The sequence below is a fragment of the Nothobranchius furzeri genome, chromosome 19, assembly GCF_043380555.1.
Source record: "Nothobranchius furzeri strain GRZ-AD chromosome 19, NfurGRZ-RIMD1, whole genome shotgun sequence".
NCBI lineage: Eukaryota > Metazoa > Chordata > Actinopteri > Cyprinodontiformes > Nothobranchiidae > Nothobranchius > Nothobranchius furzeri.
In genome coordinates, this window is record NC_091759.1 from 8606124 (window position 1) to 8633960 (window position 27837).

Here is a 27837-nt window from a genome sequence, read left to right on the forward strand (position 1 = left end):
TGACAATAACATGTTAAGGAGACAATTTCAGATGTGTATGTTCAGATTATTTATTATTCTCAATGCTAAATCAATGCTGCACTCATTGTGCCAAAAACAGTGTCTGGTGTGGATTTAAATTAATTAATTTTGCATATCGATATATGTGATAAGCCGTTTAATTTGAAAAAGTCAGTTTCTACTGCTGATTACAAATAGCCTAACAAGTAACTTACTCACCTGGTTCTAGATGCTGAGATTGTAGCTCAGTAAATGTTCTGCTGCTGCGTGATGCCTGGATAGAAGACGCTGCAGCGTAACCAAGAAAGAGACGGCTTAAGATGTCATGCTGTGTTTGGGCAGTTCTCACTCCCCGCCGGACCCGGCGGCAGCGGGGTAGTCCCCGCCACGGCCGCGGCGGTGCCGCCTGCCCGATGTGAAGGACAAAGTTGAAATTTTGCTACACCCACACCTAGCGTTCTTCTGATATACAAATATTAAATTCATATTGTATGCGTACTTAAAACTTGAAACAAAGTTCATAAAAAGGCTGCAATAATACTCCAAAAAACGGTAAAAAAATCTTACATTCTTCATCATCACAGTGAGCCTCAACAGGTGTAGAAGAGTCCCACCCCAGTGGTGTCAACAGGTGCCTGTCGTGGCTGCAGATGTTGTCTCACTGCATCTGGACACGACGATTCAAAAGTAAAATTAACTGGTTAAAGTTACGAGATACTGTATTGTGTATGTAAACAGCTAGCGAGGGTCCGTCCGTGGACCGTGCATGGCAGGAGAGGCAGTTAGCTAAAATGGTAACGCAAAACGTTCCTTTACCAAATTTATAAAGTCTACAGGGGCGGCGTTAGGCCCGGCTACTTGGGCTGAAGCCCCGGATGTTTCATGAAAAGCCCCGGATCTAAATCGCGGAAGTAACATGCAGTACCAAAGTCCAACAGAGAGGGAGCAGCTGGCAGTAGTTTGTATACAGCCTGCCAGAGCCTCCACCACTGAAGAAGAAGCCCTTTAGCAGCCGGCTTCTTCTACACTCTCTGCCTGAAACGCATGAGTGAAGATGGACATAAGGACGTTTTTTAGACAGAACCCCAGCTTTGATGAGACTGGTGCTGACTCAGGTTTGTGAGTCTTATTTTATTTGTTGTGCTGCTGATTTTTCTAAAGTTAGCTTATCAGGTAAAGTTGCTGGAAAGGGAATATTTACTATCATCTCACACTAAACACTAACAGGAACAATACTCTGCCCTGAATATGCTTAATATGTAGCTTCAGATAAAAAATTATGTGGTACAAGACATATATATGATGTTGACTAGTGCGTGTCACGGCGTGTGTGTGCGCGCGCGCGTGTGCGCGTGTGTGTCTTAAGCCCCGGATCTTCTTCAGTCCTAAATCCGCCCCTGCATACCTCTGCTTTGCGCCCATTTTTTTTCTTCTTCCTTCCTTCGCTTCTGGAATGCTGATCCCGATGGCTTAAGTGTTCTTTTCATCGTAAAAGATATCAAAAGTTTCAACGCAGCAACAACAGGAAGTCCTTCTACAGTGCTACCCACGCACGTGATCTACGGCACCCTTAACGGTCAAATGCTTCGGAGCGGTGGCCCAAGCGGGAGCTCGTCATGCAGCCAGATCATTAGAATTTAAATATTGATGTTTTAATTTCATGTTATTTCAGAGGGGAATTTCGAGTATGTAGAGAGTGCATTTCATATTACAAACATAAATTTAATAAACTTTTTATTTATTTATTTTTAATTTTGCGCCCTATCCCTCAGATGGTGCCCCAGGCGGCCACCTGTGTCGCCTGTCGGCAAAGCCGGCCCTGCGCGGGTGCAACGCCAAAAGTGTGGGTGTTGAATGATCTCAATAAGAAAAGTGTGGGTGTTGCATCCCCCACATCCCCCCACGGGTGCGACGCCCATGGCAGTGTTGCCAGAAACCGTCCCAAAACGCCCCAGAGGGGAATGGACTCAAGGGCACAAAGGGCCTGGTTATATTTCACCGCAGGATGGTCTTTGTGCCTGAGAATCAGCCAACACTGAGGCTGTGTCTGCTCCTCGCTCAACCTGCTCATCTGCTCTAAGCTGACAAGCAGGTCTTATTTAGAGGCATGCTGAGAAAGGTCCACTGGGGGGAGTTGATTGATTTTGTGCAGGTGTACACACACACACAGGGGTTTTCTAAGAATGAGAGCTCTATCAGGACAGGCTTCTCACACTGGGATTGAACGAGGTGCTGGATTTCCTGGGAAGAAAAAGGGGTGGGGGGGTGGGGGGGGTGGTGGCGTGAGGGGTCTTTTCAGCTCCTTTTAGTAGCAACAATAGTCTTTGTCCAAGATCTTCCACCATTCTTATTAGGAGAGAAGGAGAAGGAGGAGGGAGGTGCAGGCGGAGGGTGTTTCTCCATAGTAACAATGACTAAACAAGCCAGTTCAGCACCAGCAAGGCAAAGAGGTGACAACCCTGCTCAGAGGAGGACGACCAGCAGCTTGCCGTGAGAAGAAACAGGACGTAGAGGAAAGTTTGGCTGGAGGTACCCTCCCAACATGAACCGAGACAGCCACAGCGAGGACACGTTGTCTACGATGGTGCTGGAGAACATAAAGAACAAACTGATTCATGCCTTCAGAACGAACACAGAGCCCAGAGAAGATCCTCACGACTGCAGCGTCCGCCGTAGCCACCAAGCCAACGAGGAGCTGCGCCGTGCCCAGATAGATGGAGCAATCACCTGGCTCAGGTCTGAGCTGGTAAGCTCCACTTTCACCCTCTCCATTTTAGAGTGTAGCATTTCCCAACTGTCTGTTTTTTAAATGAAGTTTGTTGAAAGTTTAAAGAAGAAGAAGCACTTTCCTAATCCATCCTCATGTTTCTGTTCCCTCTCTGTTGTCCGGTTGTCCTGCAGCTGGAAATGCGCACTCAGGACCTCCAGCTGGCTCAGACCCTGCTGGGACTCAGCACGGAGATCCAAAGACTGAGGAGGGAGAGCTTAGGGGGTGTGGAGGTGGAGGGAGAGGGGGAGGATCAGCTGTGAGCAGCCCCTGGATCGGGCTTCCCCACATTGGGAAAAAACCAGCTGCAGGAGCTCACGTTGTGCAAATACGAGTTGCATTTGTGCAAAAGAATGAATCTTTATGAACGGGACAGAAAAAATAAAATCTGCAACTTCATCATCTTAGTATCTTTATTGAGCATCTTCTTTCAGAACAATTGATTTTCATCTTTTCCAAATGTTGTCCGATCATTTTGACCACAGTTGCAGGTTGAAACACGAGCTAGATTTAAGTAAAGGTCACTTTAACGACAAATAAACTCACACACAAAGTCGTTAGAAGGGTTTTAGAGCCTTCAAAGGTCGGAGATGACGTTGTTCTTTATCAAGGGATTTATAAAAGCCTCAGTCAGCCACACAGTCAGTTTAGTTTGGTATGGAAGTAAAAATACAGCAAATCTGCATCACGAAAAGGACAAATCATTTGCAACATTTTGGTTTTAAAAAGCTGCATCAACTCTTATTAGAGAACATCTTCAGTTAAAACAGTTCAGAAAACAGATCTGAACACATCAGGATTTAATTTCACGACATATTAGAGTCAAAGATTCATTCTTTTTTGCAAAGGATTCCTTAAGTCTGATCCTATAATTTGCTTAAGAAAACAGTTTTTAATAACCAGAAAAAGAAAAATATGTTCATATTTTAAGAGATTATAAAAAAAATCTAACCATAAGTGAAAAAAGAATGGTTAACACTATAAAATGTTAGCAGAAATCAAATCAATTTTATTGAACTGATAAGAAATTGTACGATTTTATGTTTTTTTATCACTACTATCAAAACAAACTTTTTTTGATTTACAACTAAAATACAATTTACAAGATTTTTTTGTTCCCCTTCATTTTTAATTGTTGTTAATTGATCACTCACATAAAAATGTGTTTTTGTCATAATTTTTTTAAAAGTTTTGTTCTTTAGCAATGCTACGGGGACATCTAGTGGCACAAATTACAAAATGCAACTAAGTGAATATTTATTGAAAAATAAAATAAGTATTTCTAACTCTAAAATAAAACATGTTTTTTCACGAGGTCAAGTGTTTGTGTAACTGTTTTTCAATCACACGTCTGTTTAGCATTTTGTGAGAACTCAACATGATTCTAAACTTAAATAATTTGTATAATAAATGAACTTTAAGGCACAGAGCTCCTCCTGGAGAGAACCTTCTCAGGTAAACCTCTCGAGTAAAGGTACTGAGGAATCTTCTGATGGTACATGTTACAGACCATCCTCCCTGGAGGGGAGAATAAGCTTCCACTTCCTCCTTCACTCCCCAGATCCCAGTAACTGTCCTCCTCTTCCTCCTCATCAGTGTCTTCCTCTTGCTCCTCCTCAGACAGCTCCTGCTTGAGCTCCTGGATGCCAGAGTGAAGCTCCATCAGTTGACGTATCAGAGCCTGATCCTGGGAGCGCATCTCCATCTGTGCACAAAGGACACCTTTGAATTTTGGTTCATTGTCAAAAGAAGGGAAATGTTTAAAAAAACATAGATAAGATAAATAAACTTAATTTCTTGCATTTTTTAAAACAACCACCCTTCTGTACAATCCAAACGTCTCTTGGTTCAAAACAGCAGCATTTCAGTGCTCTGTCCTTTCAAACGTAAATGCAATTTTCCACTTTTCTTGTTGACATCTCTCTCCATTTATAAGAGGCTTTCCAATCACCAGCATTGTAAAATGACATATTCAGAACCCCACCAGTCTCAGAGTCCAAGTTTGTCCAAAGGATTCAGGAATGTCTTGAACAAAAGCTCAGAGGCCCGATCTGCATTTCTTTTCTGCGTTAATTACAGCTCCAGTGAGAGACGTGCGCTGGCTGAGAGATGCTGCCTTTGTCGACACTTGGGGGATGGATGGAGAGATGAAACATGAACTTGGAGAGCCAGCTGGGCTCCACCTCATTATTCCTTTTCAAACACTGAGCTGTACACTTTGGACGTGAGCAACTTTCAGCAGGCTGCTGATGAACAAGACTAAATCCTGAGGCTTTGCTTTTGTTTCTTACAGCGTTTTCTCAGTCTCAAACTAGATTTATGTTTCAATGTGTGGTCAAATTAGTGAAAAACAAATTTACTGCTTGATATTTACACTTTGCTGATTAATATCAACAACTATTCCTATACAGTTATATGAAAAACTGTAAGCTATTCAGAAGAGGACTCAGATCATCTTATTGTCAGATTGCCATTAGAGAGCGCTGCCCTCCCTGATGTGAAGGGAGGAAAGAATCTAAAAAGAAACCTACTATATCACGCTTTTCACAGAGCCCCTGAACTTCAGCTAAACACCCAATCACGTTTAGTTGCTAGGGAGAACTGGAATGTTTTTGGCCAATCAGCATGACTGCATTTAATGCCTCTGTGGTGCTTTCGGCAAGCGCCACCGACATCATGCACATAAACACCCCGTAGACTGGCGCTGTGCTTTGGAGCTGCCGTAGTGGCCGGCTGCCATCTTTGATGGCCCCCAGTGCATTAATTTTTACCTAGAAAGGTACCCAAGAAAACACATTTTAATAGGCTTTTTCGCAGAATCAGATATATACTATGACACGATAATTAAAATATGATTATAATAAAAAAAATTAAACTAAATGAAAATATAAATCTCAACAGGTAGGCTAGAAAAGTCAATGGTAATCCCATGTCACCTGTTTTCAAGAATACGCTGGTTGTTGCAACCGTGGCTGCACAAAAAACGGGCATAGTTGCCGAAATGTATTTATTTTAGTGTTAACAGCATAGTTAGCCTAAATAACAGGAAAGCCATCTTCACATACAGATAGCTTAACAATTAAAACTCAGCACACCTATTTACATTATCTGTGTTCAACAAGATTAAATGAATGAGCTACAGCTGGAGCCATTAGCAGCTAGCTACAAAAGCTTCATTACGTTAAGGAGGCTAAAACAGTCTTAAAAGGCTAAAACGTACAGACGTGTATTAACCCTTCTAGACACTGCATGGAGGGAAGCAACTCCCCTTTTCTAAATTCTGTTGGAAACCAGAGTGTTGTTCTCTTTTCTGCCACTGGAGGGCTCAAATTTCACATTCCTCCAACTAAACAATGCATAGGCCCAATCCCAATACAATCCCACGTTTGCGCCCTTCAATTGCACGTTCCCGACTAGGGGTGTGAGACGTAGGGTGTCCCGATTCTCAAGTGCAGAAGTTGATCACTCGCCTTTTGCACCCTGGACTCACACTTGTGTATTACCCACAAGCCATTGTTGCAGAAAAGGCTCAAGGGCCTTTTCTGAACATATGTATTTTCTAATGAAAGTACGTTTTTTTTGGGACGATTAATTGATGCTCTGAAACTTTTAGACAAAACAGCAGTGATTGTAATTTTACTTCAAATAAGTGTTTGGTTGTTTGTTTGAAAGTTGTCAATAAAAGTTTTTTTTTAAATGTCACAGCAACCAGCGTCCTGGCATGTGTATGAGTATTATTTAGGTCAACTGGGTGGAAACATAATAACTCAATCCTCTGGCTTTTTGAGATTAAATGTTTTTTCCACCCTCTGGTGGAGCAAACCCGTTATTAGAGGCAGCATTCAGAATTCTAAACAAAAATCAACAGCACTTCCTATAGATTTCTGCAAAATAAAACATTAAAATTACCACTTAAATTTATCGCGGGTTATAGTCTAATTTATCTGTAAATGTATTAATTAGCTTTATTTGTAAAACTGCTTATTTTGCATAAGGGAAATAAATAATTGTTTTTGAATTGCAGTGCTTTTCCGGCTGTTCATTTGAATTCTTAGAACGGAATAAGAGAGGAAATCTTTTCTCACGAGACATTTTATTCACCAGGAGATGCTGACTAACCAACATGCTGCATGAAAAAAAATAACAATGAGTCTTAAAGACAAAGAGACTCTTCATAGTTAAACAGTCATCTGGGCTCCTCTGACATTTCTTGAATCATCCTTTGAAGTTCCTCTAAAGGCTTTTCTGTGTTAACACGATGTTCCTGTTCAGCTCCCGTTCAGACGCGTGCTTTCTTCTATCTCTGTATGCTCAGGACGCTTGGTTACCATGACGAGGAGTGTTGGTGAAAAGCGTTAAATGCCAAGTGATACATTAGGTCGTAACAAGAGCTTTAGAGAGTCGCTGACAGGCAAACAGACACGTGCATACTCAGCCTCTTTCCGCAGAGATGCTGGTGGGATGGGGAAAATAAGGAAGAACTTGGAACACTTAAATGTTTCTAATCAGTAAACAAATTTCAGTATCAGACTTTAGATGTAGTTCTGGGTTATATTTGTTCTAGAATTTCTTTAGGACAGTACAGGACGTGTTGCTTTTTGAGATCTTTTAACCTGCTTCATTTTCCTGACGTGCTAGTTTCCTGCCTAAGTTTTGCATTTAGCAGATTTTATAACACAAAACGGTCCTGTTGCTTGGATCTTTTTAGACTAACACGAAGGGCCTGGTGTGTGAGCTTCATTATTCTGTGTGTAAAGAAATGTCCCGCCATGCCAGCAAAGTGTCTGTCTGATGTGCACCTCCAAGGTCCTCAGGCTGATTTACTCTCTCTGCTCTTGCCCTCGCTGAACTGGTCTCAAACACACAGCAGAAGCTCTCAGTCGGTTTCACAGAAAGAAAATCAAATTGTTAAAAAGCTCCAGTTTTTTCCTGAACAGAGTCCAACTGAAAATCTAAAAAATCTAGTAACGCTTTACTTTATTAACATTGCTTAGTGCATGATTAAGCATTAATAAACTACTAAATAAAAAATTAACAACTGCTTAAAGTGACAGAGTGTATTTTTCCTGGCGATAGGGTCAGTAGATACCAAAATTGTTGCAAGCAAGCAGGATTTTTGTGTTGGAGTAAAGGTTGGTTTATGGTTGACGCGTCCGCGAGGTCCGCACGGCTCCGCGCAGAGAAGTTGCGTCATTTTGCGTCATTTTAACAACCACGCCCCTCCACAGCGTCTCCGCACGGCCCAAGATTTCCGCAACGCGCACCTCGGAAAATTTCTAACCACGTGGACGGACAGACGCGGAAAAACATGGCAGACCGGCAAGAACTAGTATGGCAGAGGTTCGTAAATACAGACATTTGTATGATTCAGCTCTCAGAGATCACCGTGATCAACATGTTGTTAATAATTCTTGGAGAGAAATAGCTCGCACTGTCAGAAAAGACGAGGACGCTGTTAAAAATGCTGAAATGCCATGTTGTAAACAGTAATTTCTACTTCTACTATGGTGTAGTGTTGGATGCATGCCGTAGAGCTCCATGCTGCCCCCTAAAGTTTGGGAGAATATTGGCTCACCGCAGAGACAAGCCGCACAAACCATAAACGCTGCCAGTTGTGAAGCGCGTTCCATCCACGAGCCGCATCACCGCGCGGAAAGTAAATGCGTCAAGCATAAACCAAGCTTAAGACCATACCAACGGATACCCATTAGGGTCAAAAAGCCCTGGGGAGTGCTAACTTTAGCAAAATGACAAGCACATCAGACTCCCTTTCACCACTGACAAAAAGTGAAGAGGTAAATGTGTAAAACAACAACATTTAAGAATGAGGAAAGTTTTGTAATCATTTGTTACAAATCAGTAAATGCTTTGTGTCCTCATGGGCTCCCGTAGTAGGAAACGTGGCATCTAATATGGTGTCGCCCAGAGACTTAGACCCGCTCCCATGTATTTTAGACCTGATTTTTATGGTCATATGTTAAGAAGCCGCCAATATTTTTCAACAACTGGGCATTATTTAATTAATTTTCAACAACATTTTGATGGATATTTCCAGAAATAATAGTAAAAACTACACATTAATTAATGTTAATTAATATTAATGTTAATATTAAGTAATGTATTACTAAACAAACACACCCCTGGCCCTTTTTCCTAACCTTAAGGACATTTAATGGTTAATAAAATTGGGAAACATTAGTATGTTTATTAATGCTTAATATTGCACTAAGTAATGTTATTAAAGGGACCCTTTTGTAAAGTGTTACCAAGCATTTCACCAGGAGTTTCTACTTGAGATATCAAGTTTTCTACTTAAATATAAAGTTTTTAATTAAATTTTATTTTATTTTGGTCTAACTCTCGAAATCAGACTTTTATTTTGAAACTTCCATAAGATCTCATTCTGGAATAGATTACTCAGATATAAACACCATTATTTATTAGCAGTAATTAAAGGTGAAATAAAAATTATAAAGCAACATTGCTACATGCATAGGTGCAAATATTACCCATATTATTATTCTTTTCTTTCAGTTAATAAAGAAATGAAATAAACTCAGTCTAGCAAGAACATGACAGTAATCAGGCTGGCATTTCCAGCAGAAGGTGGACAGAGATCTCCTGGAGGAGGAAACTGAGCTGATTTCAGATCTCTAAAACTACTCAATTGTGAACATCTCCACCATTATTCCTGCAAACACTGTTTTCTAAGCATTTACATCACCTAATTTTTTAGCAAAGCTTTGAAGATTGAACTATTTTCTTTGTCAGATCTCTGAAACAGGCCCCAAACTCCAAAGCTGCAAGCTTGAACTCATCTACGGAAACATCTCAAACTTTTACCTTACCTGCAGGTAAGATACTGACAGCTCATGGACTATTGTTCAACAGAACATCACTACTAACAATCCAAACTCTCTCTTAAGAGAGAAAATTAAATTTAAATAGTTCAGTATATTTGAAACAAAACAATCAAACTGTATTTTTCTAATTCGTATTTGCACTGCTATTAATACATTTATAAATGTTAATGTTTCCAACAAAATATTTAGTTAGCAAGCTAAATATTTAATTTTGAGTTAAAATTTTTTAACAAACTAAATATTTAGGTCAGACCTAAATTTATATTAAATTAAATATTTAGTTAGTAAATACTTATTTAACAAACTAAATTACCTAAATATTTAGTTTGTAAAATAAATATTTAATTTACTAATTAGTCTTCAAATCTCAACAAAATATTTAGTTTATAAACTAAATATTTAGCTACAAATTAAATATTTATTTTCAAAATAAAAATTTAAATCCCAGCTAAATATTCATTGTCCAAAATAAATATTTAGTTTGCAAAATCATTATTTAGCCCCAAAATAAATATATAGCCAGGAACTTTAACATTTATGTCTAAAAATTCTTTTTTCCTAAATAAATATTTAGATATAAATGTTAAAATAAATAATTTAGTTAGCAAGCTAAATATTTAATTTAGAGCTAAATATTTAGTTTGTAATCTAAATATTTAAAGTCAATATTTACTTGGGAACTTTAACATGTATACATGTATGAATATATGAAAATATGACTTAGAAAAATGAACTCCCATTGTTTTTCTTTTATGAAAGTCTAATCCAAAATATTGATGGTTGACTTTATAAATGACACCCCATATATCAGGGTCTCACCAGCTCCATTCGCAGCCAGGCCAGAGCGCTTTCTATGTCCAGTCTGCTGCCTCCTCCTCCAGCTGTGCACCCCCCTCTGAGGTGATGAGATCGAACCTGAGGATCCTGCTCTTCCTGTTTCTTCTCATCAAAGGTTGAGGTCTTGCAGGAAAAGTCCCGCAGCCTTGTGAGGACCACCTCCATCATGTTGAGTTGATTAATGTCCTCAGTATTTCTGAGTATGTCTCTGCTACACCTCCTGGTGATGTAATGCAGCTGTAAACAGCTTTGTCTGATCTTCTAGTAGCTCCTCTGAGGAACCCGCTCTGTCTTTCCCCTCTTTCCAACATGGTCTTATACAAACACACACACACACCACCCCCAACTATCTCCTCTCCCTCCAACAGCCCTCCACTCAACTTTTTGGCAAAATCAGTTAAATGTCGTCACTGGGTCTGCAAATGCAACTGAGCCACTCTGACATCAGTGCATTGTCCAGATGCCTCAGCTGGAGCTGTTTACTATTTTTCAAGGCTTTTTATTTATCCTATGCACATGCTCAGAAGACGGCAGGAGGCTGCTGGTTGCTGTGACGACAGCGTTTGTGTATCTTTGAAAACACAAGGGGTTTAAGTGAGCTTTGGTCTCTCGTTTTGTGATTTAAATCCAAAGAACAGTGAGGACAACCATGTGTAACTAAGTGTTCTCATGCCATCTTCCCCTCTCTCTGCAGCCTATGGCAACCCACCGCTCATCTCCTCACACAAGCCGTTCAGAAAGACACAAAACAAAAAAAAATAACGCAAATACCTATTTTTAGAGGCAACTGGCTCCAGTTTTAGTCTTTAAGGAAAAGAAAGGCCCCTTTTTCTTACACAGTATAAAAATAGACTTTCTTGTGTCGTGATCTTAAAGCTCTCCTAAATGGACCAAGGAGCGCTGACGCCAGGACTGAGGGCTTCAGGCACCCCTAATCACAAAGGAAGTCATACATCAGCTGTTCAAAGTCAAAACTGAATTTTGTACATTTCAGAAGCACATTTGAAGATGGACTTTGCTTTCCTTTAATTTTGTGGATCAACAGTCGTCAAAGCCAATGAGAAGTTTGATTCGCTAACTCATTTTTTTATTTTTATAGACAGTAGTACAGAAATGCCTCTTAAGCAAACCTTACCAGATATTTCTGCTGTATGTGGTGCGTTAAGAACGCACCAAAAAAAATAAAATAAATAAAAACCTGGGGATATTAAACATGTTGGATTGTCTTGGTCCAATTTCGAGGATTGCTGCCTGTTGAACACAACATCAGAGCGATGTGATAGAATGCTCGTACTCCACCATGTCTGTTTACATTAAAGTCACAGAGACGTTTTGTGAAATTTCACATCAGATCTGGGAATGTCAGCGAGTTTAATTGGTTCATGTGTAGTTCTTGTCACATGGACGGATAACACGTAAAGCAGGACCATGGTTGCATCCATGATTTTTTACCCATGTGCAGCCAAAGGTGTTCCGCAGGGAACTGTTCTAGGGCCACTTCTTTTATTTTTACATAACGCCAGCATTATTGAACAAAAAAGTCTTATGTGCTATGTAGTAGTTTGTAAATTGTGTGCTTTAAGAGCTTAATATATTACCTCTGCTTATGACCAATAAGCTGTGATACTCTAAATAAATATAGAATATCAACCTGCTTGGTCTTTGGATGTTTAATCAGAAGATTCTAGGATTCTTTGTTTATTCGGGGATTGTCGAACACTTCGTCTTGATTCAAGGAAAGAGTCAGGTTTATAAAAAGTAAGAAGTTATTTTCCAAACAATTAAAACATGACAAGTGAACTAATATTTACTGTGATCTAGGCGGATGAAATGTGATGTATGAATGTGGTGCCTATGTGTGAATATGATGTTATTAGAACTTTTGCATCTAGAAAAGCTGAGTACTGGGTGCAAAAGGGAAGAATTTGGTTTGCGTTAAGCTATGGAGTTGATTATAATCATAGCATCAGACGCTATCTGTGTGTCTACTTTACCCTTTTTTGGAGACCCTCTTCATGGATCCGAAGGTCAGGGAGGTCGGATGACCTCTGAGCACCGAGGGCTGTAGAACACCTGTAGCACCGACCCTCCAGTCCAGAGATGTCCCGGGTCACGACAGATGGATTGAGCCGTTGCGTCTAGGAGGACTCTTAAGGAGTCGGAACAATATCAGCTTTGTTCTGCAGGAACCGTTTGCTGTATCGGCGGTAGGCAGCTTTTAGCAGGGTTTTGGCAGCTTGCCAGAAATGCTCATGTTAAAGAGGTGTTACTCCGGACGGCTGTTCCGAAGCGCTATCTAGAACTGAACGCTGGATGATGGGAAGCTGGAATGCGACTGACTGAATCATAGTGATTCTGTTTTAATATTCTCGTATTTTGATTTACTTGGCCAATTGGAGCGTGCCATGTTAAGGGATATTACCAAGGAAACCTCAGACACCACGCCTTCTTAAGATACAGGATGCTCTGATCTGGGGTAAAGAAATATCTATGTGTCATGAGTTTAACGTAACTTTAATTTGTCCTTGTCTGAGGGCGGGTGACGATTGCCTTGTTATATCAAACATTACTGATTACCATATATATATATATATATATATATATATATATATATATATATATATATATATATATATATATAACCATTCAATGTAATAATTCATTTCATTTCAGTAAATCAGGCACAGATCAATCAACCTTATTGATTTAAGCACAGATTAATCAACACATTATTATTATTATTATTATTATTATTATTATTATTATTATTATTATTATTATCATTACACAAATAATTATCTCATATAAGCTGAAAACAGCCACTCTTATAACAGCCCAGTCCGGCCTAGATACCCAGGCAGGCTTGGCACAGAAGGGCCTTGGGAAGGGAACAGGTTGTTGACACTTTGTTATCATGTGTTCCGAGCTGCAGAGAGCCTGGGCTCCAGCTGATGAAGGATCTGGCAAATTAAAGGCAACACATGCAGACAAGGGCGTAGGAACCGGGGGGGACGGGTGGGACGTGTCCCCTCCAATATTGGACAAACGCGCATTTGTCCCCCCCCAATAACATGGAGAAGAAAAAGATTGATTTTGAAATATTTGACTCGCAAGCTTTTATTTTGAAAGACACCGCAGACTTCTCTCCGACACAGCCCCTCCCCTCAGGGAGTTACAGGCTGGCTGAGTGAAGCAGGAGTCGGTGCAGACCGACACAGGTGTCAGATACAGACGGCAGCAGCTCAATGAGTTCTTCTCATGGGCAAAAAAAGAAAGGAATTGTGAGTTGGTAATAATTTAGTCCAAGAGTATAATTGTATTTCTGGTCAAACGCTAAAATGGCTGACTAGCGTAAACATCTTGCTAGTTAGCATTAAACATTAAACAACACTACTAGTCAACAAAAATGGTGAATTTTACAGTAACAGACAAAAACCATTTGACACGAAATAAATAAAAAAGTAGAATCTCCACATAAAAATGGAGTTTGTAAGTGTGATTGTTGCTTGTTTGTGACATTCTCATCACATTTCATTTTTAAACCTTATTCATGTCACTTTTTTCATATAAGAGACCAGAGGAAGTTCAGCAGGAAAATGATGAAGAAGGTGAGACAGGCAGCGCCAGATCTGCTGAGGTGCAGGTAGGTGCTACAGTGGAGTGAGATTTTAGATGGTTGATGATGAGAGGAAGATTCAAGCATGATAACAAGTAAGCACGACTAAATAATACTATAACAACCATGATTTTAATGTTGCACTAGTCGTCCAACAGTATTTTACTCCTTATTCCTGTCCACTGTTTTTATATTAGAGATGAAGTTCAGCAGGAACCAGTTGAGGGTGAGACAGGGAGAGCCAGACCTGCTGAGAGTGAGACAGGGAGAGCCAGACCTGCTGAGGGTGAGACAGGGAGCGCCAGACCTGCTGAGGGTGAGACAGGGAGCACCAGACCTGCTGAGGTGCAGGTAGGTGCTACAGTGAAGAATGAGATGGTTTTAGGTTACTGATGAGAGGAAGATTTGAATGTAATAATAAGTGAACACAGTTAAATATATGCCATTACAAGTAGGGCTGGGCAGTACGGTTTAAGAATAAATTACATTCTGTATACACTCCCTTAGAAATATTAGAAAAATAAGTGTTAAACTCTGCTTTCTGGTGCATTTAGACTGCAATTTTGGCCACTGTTTGTTTCTTTTATCCATCTGAAAATTAACGTAGTTCCAGCTGTTGTTGTAAGTGAATTATTTCTTTTTTCATTCTGTCAGAAACAAACAGATTTTTCTGATTGTTGGTCAGCGTTGTTGGCTGATGTAGTTTAAAATATTCTGATCAGTCAGATCAATTCAGACTGAATATTCACAGCTTTAGTCTTGTATTAAATCTGTTTACACATCTCTACCCATAGGAATAAGATAATATATCCTACATTCATATTATTAAAATATATCCTACATTCATATTATTAAAATATATCCTACATTCATATTATTAAAATATATCCTACATTCATATTATTAAATAAAAATAAAACACTACTGACACATAAACAGCTTTTTTATAATTAAAACGTCCACGTTGGCCGGTAATCACCTGGATCCGGCTAATGGGGAGTAAGTAAGTAAGTAAAAGTAAGTAAGTAAGTAAGTAAAAGTTTATTTATAGAGCGCCTTTCACAGACATAAATCACAAAGCGCTGTACAACATGATAAAGATCAGGGCAAATAAAAAACATCAGAAAAACAATAGCAGTGTTAAACGTAGAAAATAAAATCATGAGTATAAACAAAGTGAAGGTGTGAACCCGAACAAAGCCATCTTTTTGAACATTTAGGGAGGGAACGCCTGGATGAAAAGGTGAGTTTTTAGATGACTTTTAAAGATCTCTACAGTGTTAGAGAGACAGAGATTTGAAGGTAGACTGTTCCAAAGTCTGGGTGCAATAGTCTGAAAGGCCCTGTCCCCTATGGTTTTCAGTCTGGTTCGAGGAACAGCCAGGAGGTTTTCAGATGTGGATCTACGGTTCCGAGAGGTGGTGTGTGGGGATAAAAGCTCAGATAGGTAGCTTGGAGCCTGGTTGTTAAGAGCTCTATAGGTCAGGACTAAAACTTTAAACTGTATTCTATATTCTACCGGGAGCCAGTGGAGGGACTGTAAAACTGGGGTGATGTGAGCTCGTCTGCTGGATTTGGTTAGGAGTCTGGCTGCTGCATTTTGGATGGCTTGAAGGCGTGAGAGGGAGGTTTTGCTGAGACCAGTAAAAAGAGCGTTACAGTGGTCTAAGCGTGATGACACAAAGGCATGGATGATTTTTTCCAGATCTGCAGTAGAAACCAGTTTACGGACTTTTGAAATGTTTCTCAGTTGAAAGAAACAAGAGCGGGAGATGGTTTTGACGTGTGAGTCTAAACTTATAGCTGGATCAAAAATAACTCCTATGTTTCTAATGTTGGCCTTGGCTGATGGGCAAAAAGAGGCAATTTCTTACTCGATTTTTGGCTGAAGTTCCGGGGGTGAAGCGATCAGGGTCTCTGTCTTGTTAGCATTGAGGACAGGAAAGTTGCTGGACAGCCAGTTACTGATCTGGGTCAGGCAGAGTACAAGGGTGGCCAGCCTGTCCAACCAGTGTGGCATAAAGGACATATAGAGCTGAATATCATCAGCGTAGATGTGGTAGGAGATGTCTGGGAAAGACTGAATGATGCCAGCTAGGGGAAGAATATAGAATGCGAATAGTAGAGGCCCTAGAACTGAACCTTGTGGGACCCCGCATGTTAGAGAGGCAGTATCTGAAGAGAAGGTTTCGGACTTCACTGTGAATGTTCTGTTGGTGAGATAAGAAGAGAGCCAGTCTAGAGCAGAACCTGAAATCCCAGCCAGGGCCTTTAACCTGTTTAGTAGAACCTTGTGGTCTACAGTGTCAAAAGGAGCCTAAGTCTCCTCCCCTTCTGGCTGGCTCATGGGTCCCCGATCAAAAAAAAAAAAAAAAAAAAACAGAATGTTAGTGAACTGGGCTATAAAAGTTATTTTCTTGTCTTTCTGGGCTTTGCCTTACACCCTGAGTCACATCTGTCAGACTTTTCTAATCCTAGAGTTTCACCGTCTATCAGATTTTCTATCAGAAGCTACTGCAGCAGATAGTGGCAGGAGACTATGTTCATGTTCAGCCTGCATGAAACACTCAGTGACACGTTAGAATCAGAAATAATCATTTAATGTATTTTTTTCAGTGAAGTTGACCTACGGTATATATTGACAACAGATTTGTTAGATTTCCAAAATGCCCCCCCCCCCCCCCCCCCAATATTAAACTCGTTCCTACGCCCTTGCATGCAGACTCCTGTCTCATGTTAACCAGATACAGAAGGGGTCAAACTGTACATGAAACTGACCATTACTGGACATTACAGCTACATTTTTCTTACGATACCATGATATTGTATGCTGCATCTGCAGTAGTTTTCAGTAGTCTTTTAATGTATAATTGTCAAAAAATGAACACATTGAAGACAAAAACAAGGATTTTTGATGTGTGAAATGTGCTTTTAGAGCTCATCCAACAATTTTATGACACATTAAACACCATGGAGACAATTCTTTTTGGGAAAGAAACTAATTCCATCAAGATGGGAATATTTTAGATCACTCATTCATTTGCATTGAAAGTAATCATCAGATGTCCTCGCCAAAGTCCAGCAATCAGGTCCCTTCTGTTTTCATGCTAGTTCAGTGATGTCTCACTTATTGAGTACGTTGTAACATGTTCTGAAAAATAAAAATATAACAGGATCTGTATGACAGAATAAATGATTTTACAACACTCCTGTATAATGTCTTTGTGTTTATTTCTGTATCTATTGCAAGTATCAGAAAAAATGCAAGTTGATTAAAACTGCAGTGGTTATTTTGTATGATTCATTATCTCCACCTTGTGAGCATTTTAGGTATAACATAAAGTTTTTAAACATGCAACACTTTTAAGGAAAACACAGGAAGTGGAACAGATTAACGTTTATTGAAGTTGATTCAAATATTTAAAAATTTACTCCTAACTTAGACAGTCTGTGAATAAGCTGTTAAGATACAGTTCAGTGGAAACTAAATCCACTGATCAGATGTTGCTCAGGTTTTCAGCAGTGAGGGTGTAAGGCTTTCTTCTGTTTTTGCTTCATTAGTCAGATTTTGATGTTTCTGATGAGAAAACTAATTTCAGACATGAAAAATATGAAATATAGTTTTCAAATGATGATTTTATAGAAGAGTAACCGTAAAAACTGGATGTAGCACTCTTAGATGTAATCAAGCATTTGTGATATCAGTCTCTGGCATCTCTGTGGAAGAACTTTGACCCACTTTGTTTGCGCTTTTATTTTAATTCAGCCCTATTGGAGAGGTTTCCAGCCTGTTTAAGGTCAAAGGTCGTCCATCTTCAGTTATGGTGTACTGGTAAAGAGCAGAAATCATGAGAGGGGAGGTGACACACTCCTAAAACTCTTTTATGGCTTTTGTTTTGGTTCTTATCAACACTGTTGTCTCCCGCAAACTTCCTGCACGCTCTTAGTGTGAAAATGTGGTTCAGATCTGATCATGAAAAAAAAATTAAACACAAATGACAATTTTGTTTTCCCTAAGTCTCGGTAAAATCCCAGATGAACGCATGTGATTAAAACACACGAGGAACTGGCGCACACGGCACTTCCAGCGCATTGCGCAATCCGAGAGTGCCGGCTGCCTCGGCCTCATGGAGCTGCGCGGGTCTCCCGGTTCGGGTCGGGGGGGTGTTGGGGGACGCTCTGCTCGAACCCCGCAGAGCGTCAAACATAAAAAAAGTTTAGAAACCGAATCATCCATCGTTTTATCTGTTACTGAGCAATTCCTCGGTTCATTTTTTTGTTCACTAATCAGTGCGTCACACACCGGTCCGCTCCGCTCCACCAAATTTGCGCACGGTGCGCACGGTCACAAGGCGGCATCATGTGCGCCCACCATCTGTAAGGATGGGTGCACAGATCTGCATCCATCACTTCAGTAGTGCAGGCAAACGAAGCTGGATGACGCGGAAATTAAAGGAACCCTTATGCTAGGATTTATTTTATTGTTTTAATTAGACACCTTCTGAACTTGAAGATCTTTTTTCAACTTTTTGTCATATTTGATATTTCTGAAGACATCAGTGATGTTCAAAAGCAAGAATCCAGAGAAAATGCACTTGGTGACAAAAGCAAACAAGGCTTACAGCACGCCAGGAAGGTAAGAGACCTTAAATGTTATTTTTGTTTTAACCCGCAGCAAATAGTAGCTTGGAAGAAGTAACATTTTAAGATTTATGTTTTCTCTTTGCTACACTGCCTCCGTTTAATGCGTGACTTACTGGTTTTCCACACGGAACTGATCTGGAATCTGATGGGATTAACTGAGTGCAAATGTGGGTTTGATTCAGCTAATTGTCTGATTAGCCACTGGTCTGAAATCAGACACGATGCTTGCCTAAAATCTAGTTGTTTTTGTTTGTCAACGATTCACATAAACTTTTTTTTCTTGGTAAAGTTTTGGACAAAATAGGACTCCTCCCTCCAAGCAGAAAGCCTTTATAGTAAATTAAGGTCTGCCGTGATTATTTAAAGGATTTTTGATAAATTAGTTGCCTTTTTGAGGATTTTTCTTCTGTTTTTTGGACATTTATGACCATAAACTGCAACCTGTAGCATTAAGCCTTAACAGTGGTGTGTCTAGATCTATTAAAATGGGGTGGCCCAGGTGAGGCACAACTTTGTGCATGGGTGGCACCAATGGTTATGCTTTTTTTTGTTTTACCCTCAAGCCTTTTGTAGACAATGAAAAGCCTATTTAAAGGGAAATTAGTGTGGTGGCACCTGGGGTGGCCAATCAGATTCCAAGGGTGGCATGTGCTACCCCAGGCCACTCCCTGGACACGCCCCTGAGCCTTAATTTAACACAAGAAACATAATAAAGTCAGAGTTGAGTACATTTAACTTACTTGTCTTCAATTTGAGTTCTCACCTTATAATTAACATTCTACCTTTCAATTGCTTTTTATTGTTTTTTTTAACAAGTTGATATTTGAATTCTGAGTATTTGTTTTATTTGTTATTTTTTGCAACAGTGTGCCAAACTTTGAGGAGTTACAGAAAGAAGCCAGTCATTGTCATGACAACAGCCGTGCACAAGAGCAACGAGAGACGGAGAAAAAAGTGGCCAAAAGGAGGTTGTACGTGGTTTCTGTCATCTGTCTGATTTTTATGGTCGGTGAAATTGTTGGTAAGTCCCACAGTTTCTTTTTTTCCTTCCATCTTTGAAGTCCTCTTCTTGATTTTGTACGTCTTGGGAAACTACAAATTTCACACCCCATTCATTTGTCCCCCCCCCAGCAGTTCATTCTAACAATCTTGTTGCAAATCTGCAGCCTCAACTGTAAAATCTCATTCGAGGGATGAGTTTTGTAGCTGTTAATTGAAAAAATGAAGTCTTAATGTTTTTGTTTTGTAGGTGGTTATTTGGCAGGGAGCCTTGCCGTGATGACAGACGCTGCTCACCTTCTGACGGACCTCACCAGCTTCATCATCAGCCTGTTTTCTCTCTGGCTCTCTTCTAAACCGGCCACACAAAAGCTTAGCTATGGCTGGCACCGTGCAGGTACCGGTAGCTCATTTTTGTTTAGTGCACTTTAGTATCACTGAAGCCAGTGGCGGTCCTAGACTAACTGTGGGGTGAGGGGTCTGGGCCCAGCATCTGTTAGGAAAATGCGTTTGTGAGACACTAATGATACAAACATTGGCTTTGAGCGTTTTAACCAGTGGTTGAAGTGGAAAGAAAGAAGTCCTGGTACTGACAGTGCTGTACAAGCGGTGCACCTTGCGGCGGTGATGCGGCCCCTCATGCAGCGCGTGTCTGGCATATCAGGAGGGGCGGAACTAGGGTTGGTGTTTGAGGATGAACAGATACGTTTCCAGAAATCTTGGAGATTTTGACTAATAAATGACTGAAAAACCTACCGGCACACATCGTACCCTAGAAAAAAGTCGGGTATATGCTGAGAGGTCAAAATCAGAAATGGCGTTACTGTGTACTGTTGTGTGCTGTTGTGTACTGGCCAGCTTAAAGCACTGATTAGAACAAAATAATTGCAGCGACTCAGTTACTCGATGCGCAAATCCGTCAACAACATGAGCAGGGTCCAGCCAGCCGCGGGGCGTTTCTGCTTAGGCCACAGAAACGCCTTAATGGGGTTTTCACCAACCAATCAGAATGGGCATCAAAACACGTTATTTTCCCTGCTACGTTTGTCAAAATAAAAGCCTACACTAATTGATTGTGTCGTACCGCCACGGCAAAACAAAAGCTGCCACACCCATACATTTTTGTTGATTGCTTTAATCAATCAATCAATCAAATTTTATTTGTATAGCACCTTCTACAACATTATCCGAAGCCCAAGGTGCAGAACAACACCATTAAAAGAAAAACATTCCCAATACATGGGCATAAAAGCAGGATAAAAACAAAAAATCATAAAATAGCAAGCAAACGGCATTACAGATAAGAGATATTGGAATAAGGCCAATCGATAAAAAAACAAATGTCGGACAAAATAAAATCAAGCATCCGGTTTAAAAAGAAGAATAGTTAAAACCATAAAGTTAGGGCAATTCAAGTGACCCTAGCGCTGAAACGCAATCAGATAAAAATGAGTCTTTAAACGAGACTTAAAGACTTGAAGGGATGGTGCCTGCCTAATGCTCAGTGGCAATTCGTTCCACAGAGTTGGAGCCAAAATAGAAAAAGCACGACTACCCCTCGATCGAAATTTCGACCGGGGGACCACCAGAAGTTCCTGCTCGGCTGAGCGAAGAGACCGAGATGGAGCATACCTGTTCAAAAGCGCAGTAATGTACGAGGGGGCACTGCCCTGGAGGGCCTTATAAATGAGAGTTAAGATTTTAAGATATTGTAACGACTCCAACTTGTTCTTTCTGTTTCGGATCTTTATTACGGCCACACCTGAACTCCAGGAAAAACGTTAAAAATCTTCGTTCAAACTAGCTCGTTTTCTCTTTCTTAACAACCGAACCGGAACTTTCCACACAACCGGCCAAGAACACCTCCTTCAACATAAAAGTCCAGCCATAACAAATCGTAACCTGTTACACTATTGTTAAACAATGTAAAGCATGAAATATATAGCCCATATTTGCGCACTTATAGTAACCATAATTGTAGTTTGAAATGAATTAAAATTCATGAATCGTTGAAATTTTACTTTATTTTGAAAAGCCACTGACTTCTTCCTGTCTAGCTGCGGTGTTTCGGGTGTGCTTCTCATGAGAGACAGTCCAAAGTAGAGGAGAAAAGTTTGTGTCCCGCCTTATTGACAGTCTCCCGTTTCGAGTTAATTTCTTTCTTGTCTGCCGTTTTGAGTTTAATATTTGTATAAACTGTGGATAAAGCAGGAGGCGGGACTTAAATGCAGGTTCGGAGAGTGTGGAGCCCGCTCACATCAAACCAGTAACACAAAATGCGTGCGCAAAAGGTGCGCTCAGATGATCAAAAACTGTATAAAAAAACGACAGAAAACAGATAGATGAGTGGAGAAAATATCTTATTTTGAAATATCAGAGGTGAAGTAACATTTCAGGAGCGAAAAAGAAGAAGGGGGAGTTCCCGTTTTGGCAGTGGGCGTTCCCGTTTACAAACAAAAAAGCCCCTTTAAGCGGCTGGCCGGATGATATTGAACAACACAGCCATGCCATTGGCCTCCTCAAAAAATAAAGAGTTACCTAGCAGCAGACACAAAGCAGATTGAGGAACATCTCAGGAAGAAGGTCTGAAGATATGAACATTATACACCCATGGTATGCGTGCAGGAGAGTCTAAATGTAGGCGTGTGCATGAGGGTGGGAACTTGTGTTTGTGTATGACTGATAGTCTTTGTGAGTATGTGGCGTAATTGACATGACGACAAGCCAGGAAAAAGATGGCAGCATGTATTCAAACTGTCTGAGGTTTATTTTCTGTTTTGCTTTACCTTCGCCAAGGAGATGTCACTGGTAATAACGTTTGTTCAGTAGTTAAGCAAATAGTAAATCTGAACATCTTTTATTTTGAAAGTTGCTGGATGTTTACCCTGCTCCTGTTTGACATCCTGTCTGGTCCGATCTGTGCTGCTGAGCTCCACGTGTTCTAGACGCATAGCACATAAAATATTAGACCATATGCCTAAATTTGGCAAAATGATGCAACACTACTCTTCTGGGATGCACCAGGTAGAAACACAAGGCAGCAATAGCTCAGGAGATAGCGCGGGTTGTCCAGCCAGAGAATGCTGCTGTTGTGTCCTTGGGCTAGACACTTAACCCATCTTGCCTGCTGATGGTAGTTGGAGGGACCGGTGGCGCCAGTGCATGATGGCAGCCTCGCCTCAGTCAGTGCGCCCCAGGGCTTCAGTTCCACATGTCGCATTTGGTGTAATTATTGGAAAAAAATCAGTACTTATTAATGTTTAGGCTCCGCCCTCAGCAGGGGAACCAAAAGGAGGTCCAAGCGTGCTGTCAGATGGGCACTGGCCCTCTCTGCACTGTCCTAGAGCCGCCCCTGACAGGAGCCAACATTCTGCTCAACCCAGTTATTAAATAGTTGAAATTCAGACTATTGCTGCTAGATCTGCTCTTGACATCTGTTTTTTGTTTATTCAGAAATCCTGGGTGCTCTGCTGTCAGTTTTCACCATCTGGCTGGTCACTGGAGTGCTGGTTTATTTAGCCGTGGAGCGCCTCATCGACGACGACTACACCATCGAGGGCTACATTATGCTCGTTACTTCGGGTTGTGCAGTGGTGGCCAATATTGTGTGAGGAAAACGCATAAGCATTTATCTTTCACAGAATTTTTTTTTATCAGGGCACAGGGAAATCTTTGAAGACGCTTCTTGATTTAACGCTTCTTAATTCTTTTGTTGTCTAAATGTCACGCCTGCTCTGGTTTTTCCTCAGAATGGCCGTTACGCTTCACCAGTCGGGCCACGGTCACAGCCACGGTGGGCTCAGTTCACACGGACACAGTCATGCTCCCGAAACGGGGAAAAAGAAGAATCAGTTGTCAAACGGCGTCCACTCGAATAACGAGGGTATAGACTTGGAGCTAAATCAGGCAGTTCATGGTTTGTTCTTTTTTTATCATTTGAATGATTTTACATTCAAAAGTCCCACCTTTGCCTAATATTATTCATGTTTTATTTATTTTATTATTTATTTTATTTATTAAACAGTTATGGGAATTTGGGGTCATTTTAATTCCGTAAAGCACTTTGAATCACACTTCATGAATAAAATCTGATTGATTGATCTTAATGTCAGGGAAAAGCACACAGCAGGCTAACGCAAGTGTGCGAGCAGCTTTTGTGCATGTGATGGGGGACCTTCTCCAAAGTGTCAGCGTGCTCATCAGCGCCATCGTCATCTTCTTTAAGGTAAAGAGTCTAGCTGGAGACAGAGTGAATAACTTGTTGAAGAGGACGTACGCTTGCATGTAGGTCTCTAGTATGAATGAATGAATGCCTTGTGAGTTGTTTAATGTGGGAAAAAAAGCTCTGGCGCTCCTGTTTCAGGAAGCAGAAGTTAGTCGTAGAAGTGGGGGGGGGCAGTCTCACTCATTAATATTTATGATATCCAAATGTCTCACCTCTTATTGGCTAACAGCAGTTTGACTCTTCCGCTGCCTTCGTTCACTCTACTTTTTAGGTAAAGAATACAATGCTGACGTGTTATCTGCACAAAAAACACACGCCTGAATTTGTTGCAATAGGGAGCCTAAGTCACGTCCATCTATTCCCAGACCACGGGTCCCCGGAAGAACGAAAAAATGAATGTAAGTCAATGAGGATAAAAGCGCTATTTTCTAATCCCGCTTGTTTTGTGCCATGGATTTCACATATGATGTCCGTGAATTTTAAAGATGCATTTTGATACCAAGAACGCGCTTATTTTCGAACGGGGTGGGTGGGTGTGATATTTTAGGTTCTGTGTAAAAATAAGTCCAGGACTACAAAAGTGCTTCACGAAAGTGACGTCATCGAACCAGACACGGAGAAAACTGAGGGAAAAGGGCTGTAAGTTCTGGAAACTTCCCACAGGAGGAAAGAACCGCCATAAATCTGGTCATTTGATAAGTAGCAGCTACGTTAGGGGAGAGGAGATTATGTGGTGACGTCACATGTGCGACGTGCTGATTTCTGGTGTGTAGTCATGCTAATTACGAACTTTTACAAGCTAATAAATCTCAAAGTACGTGACTGGCGTGGTCGAAACACATGTGTGATCCAGGGCGTAAGGCAAAGCGGATTAGAAAATGGCGGTTTTAGCCCCGTTGACTTGCATTAATGTTTTCATTTTTCCAGGGATCCATGAGCCAACCGGAAAGGGAGGAGACTCAGGCTCCCTATTGCTAACAGTTAGCTGCTAACAATTAGGTTCTATTAGCCGAGACTCACTCTGCTCTCTCCTGGCTGTTAAATCAACAGCGCCTTCGCTGGTGAGCCAAGATGCGTGATTAATGCAAAAATTCAGATTTTTGTGTCTTTTTCAGACGTGATCGTTTTCCCTGTCTGTTTTCTTTTGGCGGCTAGTGCAGGAAATAGGAGCTGAAAACTATTTTGACGCCATGCATGCACGTGAAACTCGTCTGCACCGATTGAAAATGAAAAACATAATATTATATTTATCAAGTGCACGCTCCTCAGTGAACCTAAATAAAAATACGTCCAATTTAAAATCTGCAGGATAAATCATTTTTACATTTGCAGCTTGCAAATTAGAATTTTTAAACTCTTCTGTGCTTTCCTGCTAAACATGTTCAAGAATCTTTACTTGAGGCAGTCCCTGCTGCCACATCAAAAGCTTTTTATCTTTTATTTTTTTGTACAGATCCCAAAACTTTTGCTTGCTGTCCACATTTGTCAGCTCGATTTCCCTGGAGCAATTGACTCTTTTATTTGGAAAACAGATGGCAACATTGTCCTAAAAAAGCACGACAAGTTGAACTCGTAGCGCTTAATGTTATTTCCCTTCCAGCCAGAATATAAGATAGCCGACCCGATCTGCACGTTCTTGTTCTCCATACTGGTTTTGTGCACCACCTTCACCATCTTGAGAGACATCCTTCTTGTCCTGATGGAAGGTAAAGATGACAGATTCAGTTTTTATTTCTTTTTAAACAAGCAATATAATACATTTAGTCTATCCTTCACTCGTTTTACCTCAGGCACTCCGTCGGGGGTGAAGTACAGTGAAGTAAGGGATCGTTTGTTATCGGTGAAGGGAGTCACAGCGGTTCATAACCTTCACATCTGGGCCCTCACCATGAACCAGGCGGTGCTCTCTGCACATGTAGCTGTAGGTGAGGAAAGCATTTCACCACGTGATGTTTTCAGTATAAGAGCACATCCTTGTGCTGCAAAAGCTTTATTTGTCTTTGATAAAAAAAAACATCTCGTATAACTTCTAAAAGCTCGTGTTTATCTGTTCTTCCAGACGATTCGGTGGATGCTCAGACCGTGCTGAGAGAAATGACGCAGGCTTGCTTCTCCTCCTACAACTTCCACTCCATCACCATTCAGATGGAGCAGCAGGCTGACCTGAAGCCCGGGTGTCTGCTGTGTGAAAACCCCCAGAAGTAGCAGCTCCTCACTTGACTGAACACTTAAAGCACCTGAAGATTCAGAAGGGTTTACCGACACTGTGACGCCGATGATATTTTTGCATATGTCTTTTAAGTGCCTTTTCTGTTACACTATAAAACACGCATGAAGAAAAATCAGTTTTCTTTGACCTGATCAAACAGATGAAATGACTTCGGCTGGTGCTGATAAAACTACTTGAGCATCGATCGTTACATCTTTAGTACCTCAAAGCTTTTGAAATGTTTTGTGCAGTTTTTATGTAGGATAAAAAAAATCCCCTTTGACTTTAAACCTGTGTAAACTTGTATTAAGTTATTCAATAAAAAAAAACTTGTTTTGAAGAATGTGATTTTCATCAGAGTGTTTTTAAGTTCAGAGTTGGGATCTTTTGATGGACTTTGGTGGGACAGTTATCTCATCGGTTGTAGATCTCCCGTTAGCCTCAGCTTAGAGAAAATGAGGTGAGAAGTAGAAATGTTTACCTCCTGTATAAAAAAAAGACGAAGCAGCGCAGCCCCTCCTTGTAAGCAGGTCATGCACAGAGGGGGCCCCATTAAGCTCTAGTGGACGCATTCATCGTTGCCATGAGGCGATGCAGGACTCATTCTGCCCTGCTATAGCATATTTTCACCTTGTGATTCAATCATTGCTTTATGAGTTCTTCTTCTTCTTCTTCTTTGGGCGTGTCCCTTCAGGTGTTTCCACGCATTCGTGTCTTCTGCATCCTCCACCCTCACACCAACTAACGCCACGTCCTCTTTCACATCCGTGAAATTCCTTTTATGGTCGTCCTCTGGTGGCTCCAACCTCAGCATCATTTAACCTTTAATGATGGTATCATCATTGTCTCTCCTCTGGACGTGTCCAAAACCTGTTATAGGAACACAAGAACATTCAAAATGATCAAAGCAAAATGAAAACACTGGTCTTCTAAATGGTTTATTCTTCAAAAGGATTGCAGGGATCTGGTTTCTATCTCCAGTGGTCATTGGGCAAGAGGTGAGGGATATGCGAGACCGGTCTCCAGTCCATCAGAAACACACAAACAAACCTGTCCCACAGACCTACGGACAATCAAGTCTCCAGTCAACCTGACATGCATGTTTTTGATCCATGGGAGAAAGCCAGAGAAAACCCACAAATGCACGAGGAGAACAGGCTGCTCCATGCAGAAAGGCTGCAGCCGGGATTCAAACTTGCAGTTTTCCAACTGCAAAGCAACAGTGCTACCACCTGTGCCACTATAATAAACTAATATAAAGATCTCACATCGTTCCAGCCACAAAACACAGATAAATAGATTATATGTAAAAAAAAGCATGATGATATCCACTCACTGGGGCGTTTCTAACATTTCTTAGTAAACAGATTTAAGCATCCAGTCACCCTGAACCCTTTAGATCTGCTTGTCTAATTAAATGGCTGCAGCAGTAATCTCATTGTTTGAAAGTGAATTTGACTGGATGGACTTTACTCGCTGCTGCCCTCAGAGCACATCATTGTATTCCCTTTTCTCTTTATCTAGAAGAATCCCTCGAGGAAGCAGATATTCAATTAAAGCATGAGTAATGCAGTAGGTGGAAAGATAATCCCTTTAGTTCTGATACCCTCTAAGCCAATAATTACAGCACGGTTTTTGTTTCCCCACGAGTGCCGTCCAGTCAATATCACGTTTCTA

General features: G+C 40.8%; 3 protein-coding genes across 3 annotated transcripts; 2 read left to right on the forward strand and 1 right to left on the reverse strand.

The window, feature by feature from the left end:
- The first annotated feature begins 2370 nt into the window (after window positions 1-2370).
- On the forward strand, window positions 2371-3166 carry aard (alanine and arginine rich domain containing protein). Its single transcript, XM_015973499.3, has 2 exons — window positions 2371-2746; window positions 2902-3166. The coding sequence occupies exons 1-2, from the start codon at window positions 2543-2545 to the stop codon at window positions 3028-3030; spliced, it is 333 nt and encodes a 110-aa protein (XP_015828985.1). The 5' UTR covers window positions 2371-2542; the 3' UTR covers window positions 3031-3166.
- Window positions 3167-10785, reverse strand: LOC129164574 (protein FAM167B). The gene is made up of 2 exons (XM_054745058.2): window positions 10450-10785; window positions 3167-4472 (listed from the first exon to the last, which is right to left on the reverse strand). The coding sequence occupies exons 1-2, from the start codon at window positions 10633-10635 to the stop codon at window positions 4185-4187; spliced, it is 474 nt and encodes a 157-aa protein (XP_054601033.2). The 5' UTR covers window positions 10636-10785; the 3' UTR covers window positions 3167-4184.
- A 7142-nt stretch (window positions 10786-17927) lies between these two features.
- On the forward strand, window positions 17928-26503 carry slc30a8 (solute carrier family 30 member 8). Its single transcript, XM_015973480.3, has 9 exons — window positions 17928-18719; window positions 19594-19748; window positions 19977-20123; window positions 23180-23333; window positions 23476-23642; window positions 23839-23951; window positions 25552-25657; window positions 25742-25876; window positions 26011-26503. The coding sequence occupies exons 1-9, from the start codon at window positions 18646-18648 to the stop codon at window positions 26154-26156; spliced, it is 1197 nt and encodes a 398-aa protein (XP_015828966.3). The 5' UTR covers window positions 17928-18645; the 3' UTR covers window positions 26157-26503.
- The last annotated feature ends 1334 nt before the right edge of the window (window positions 26504-27837 follow it).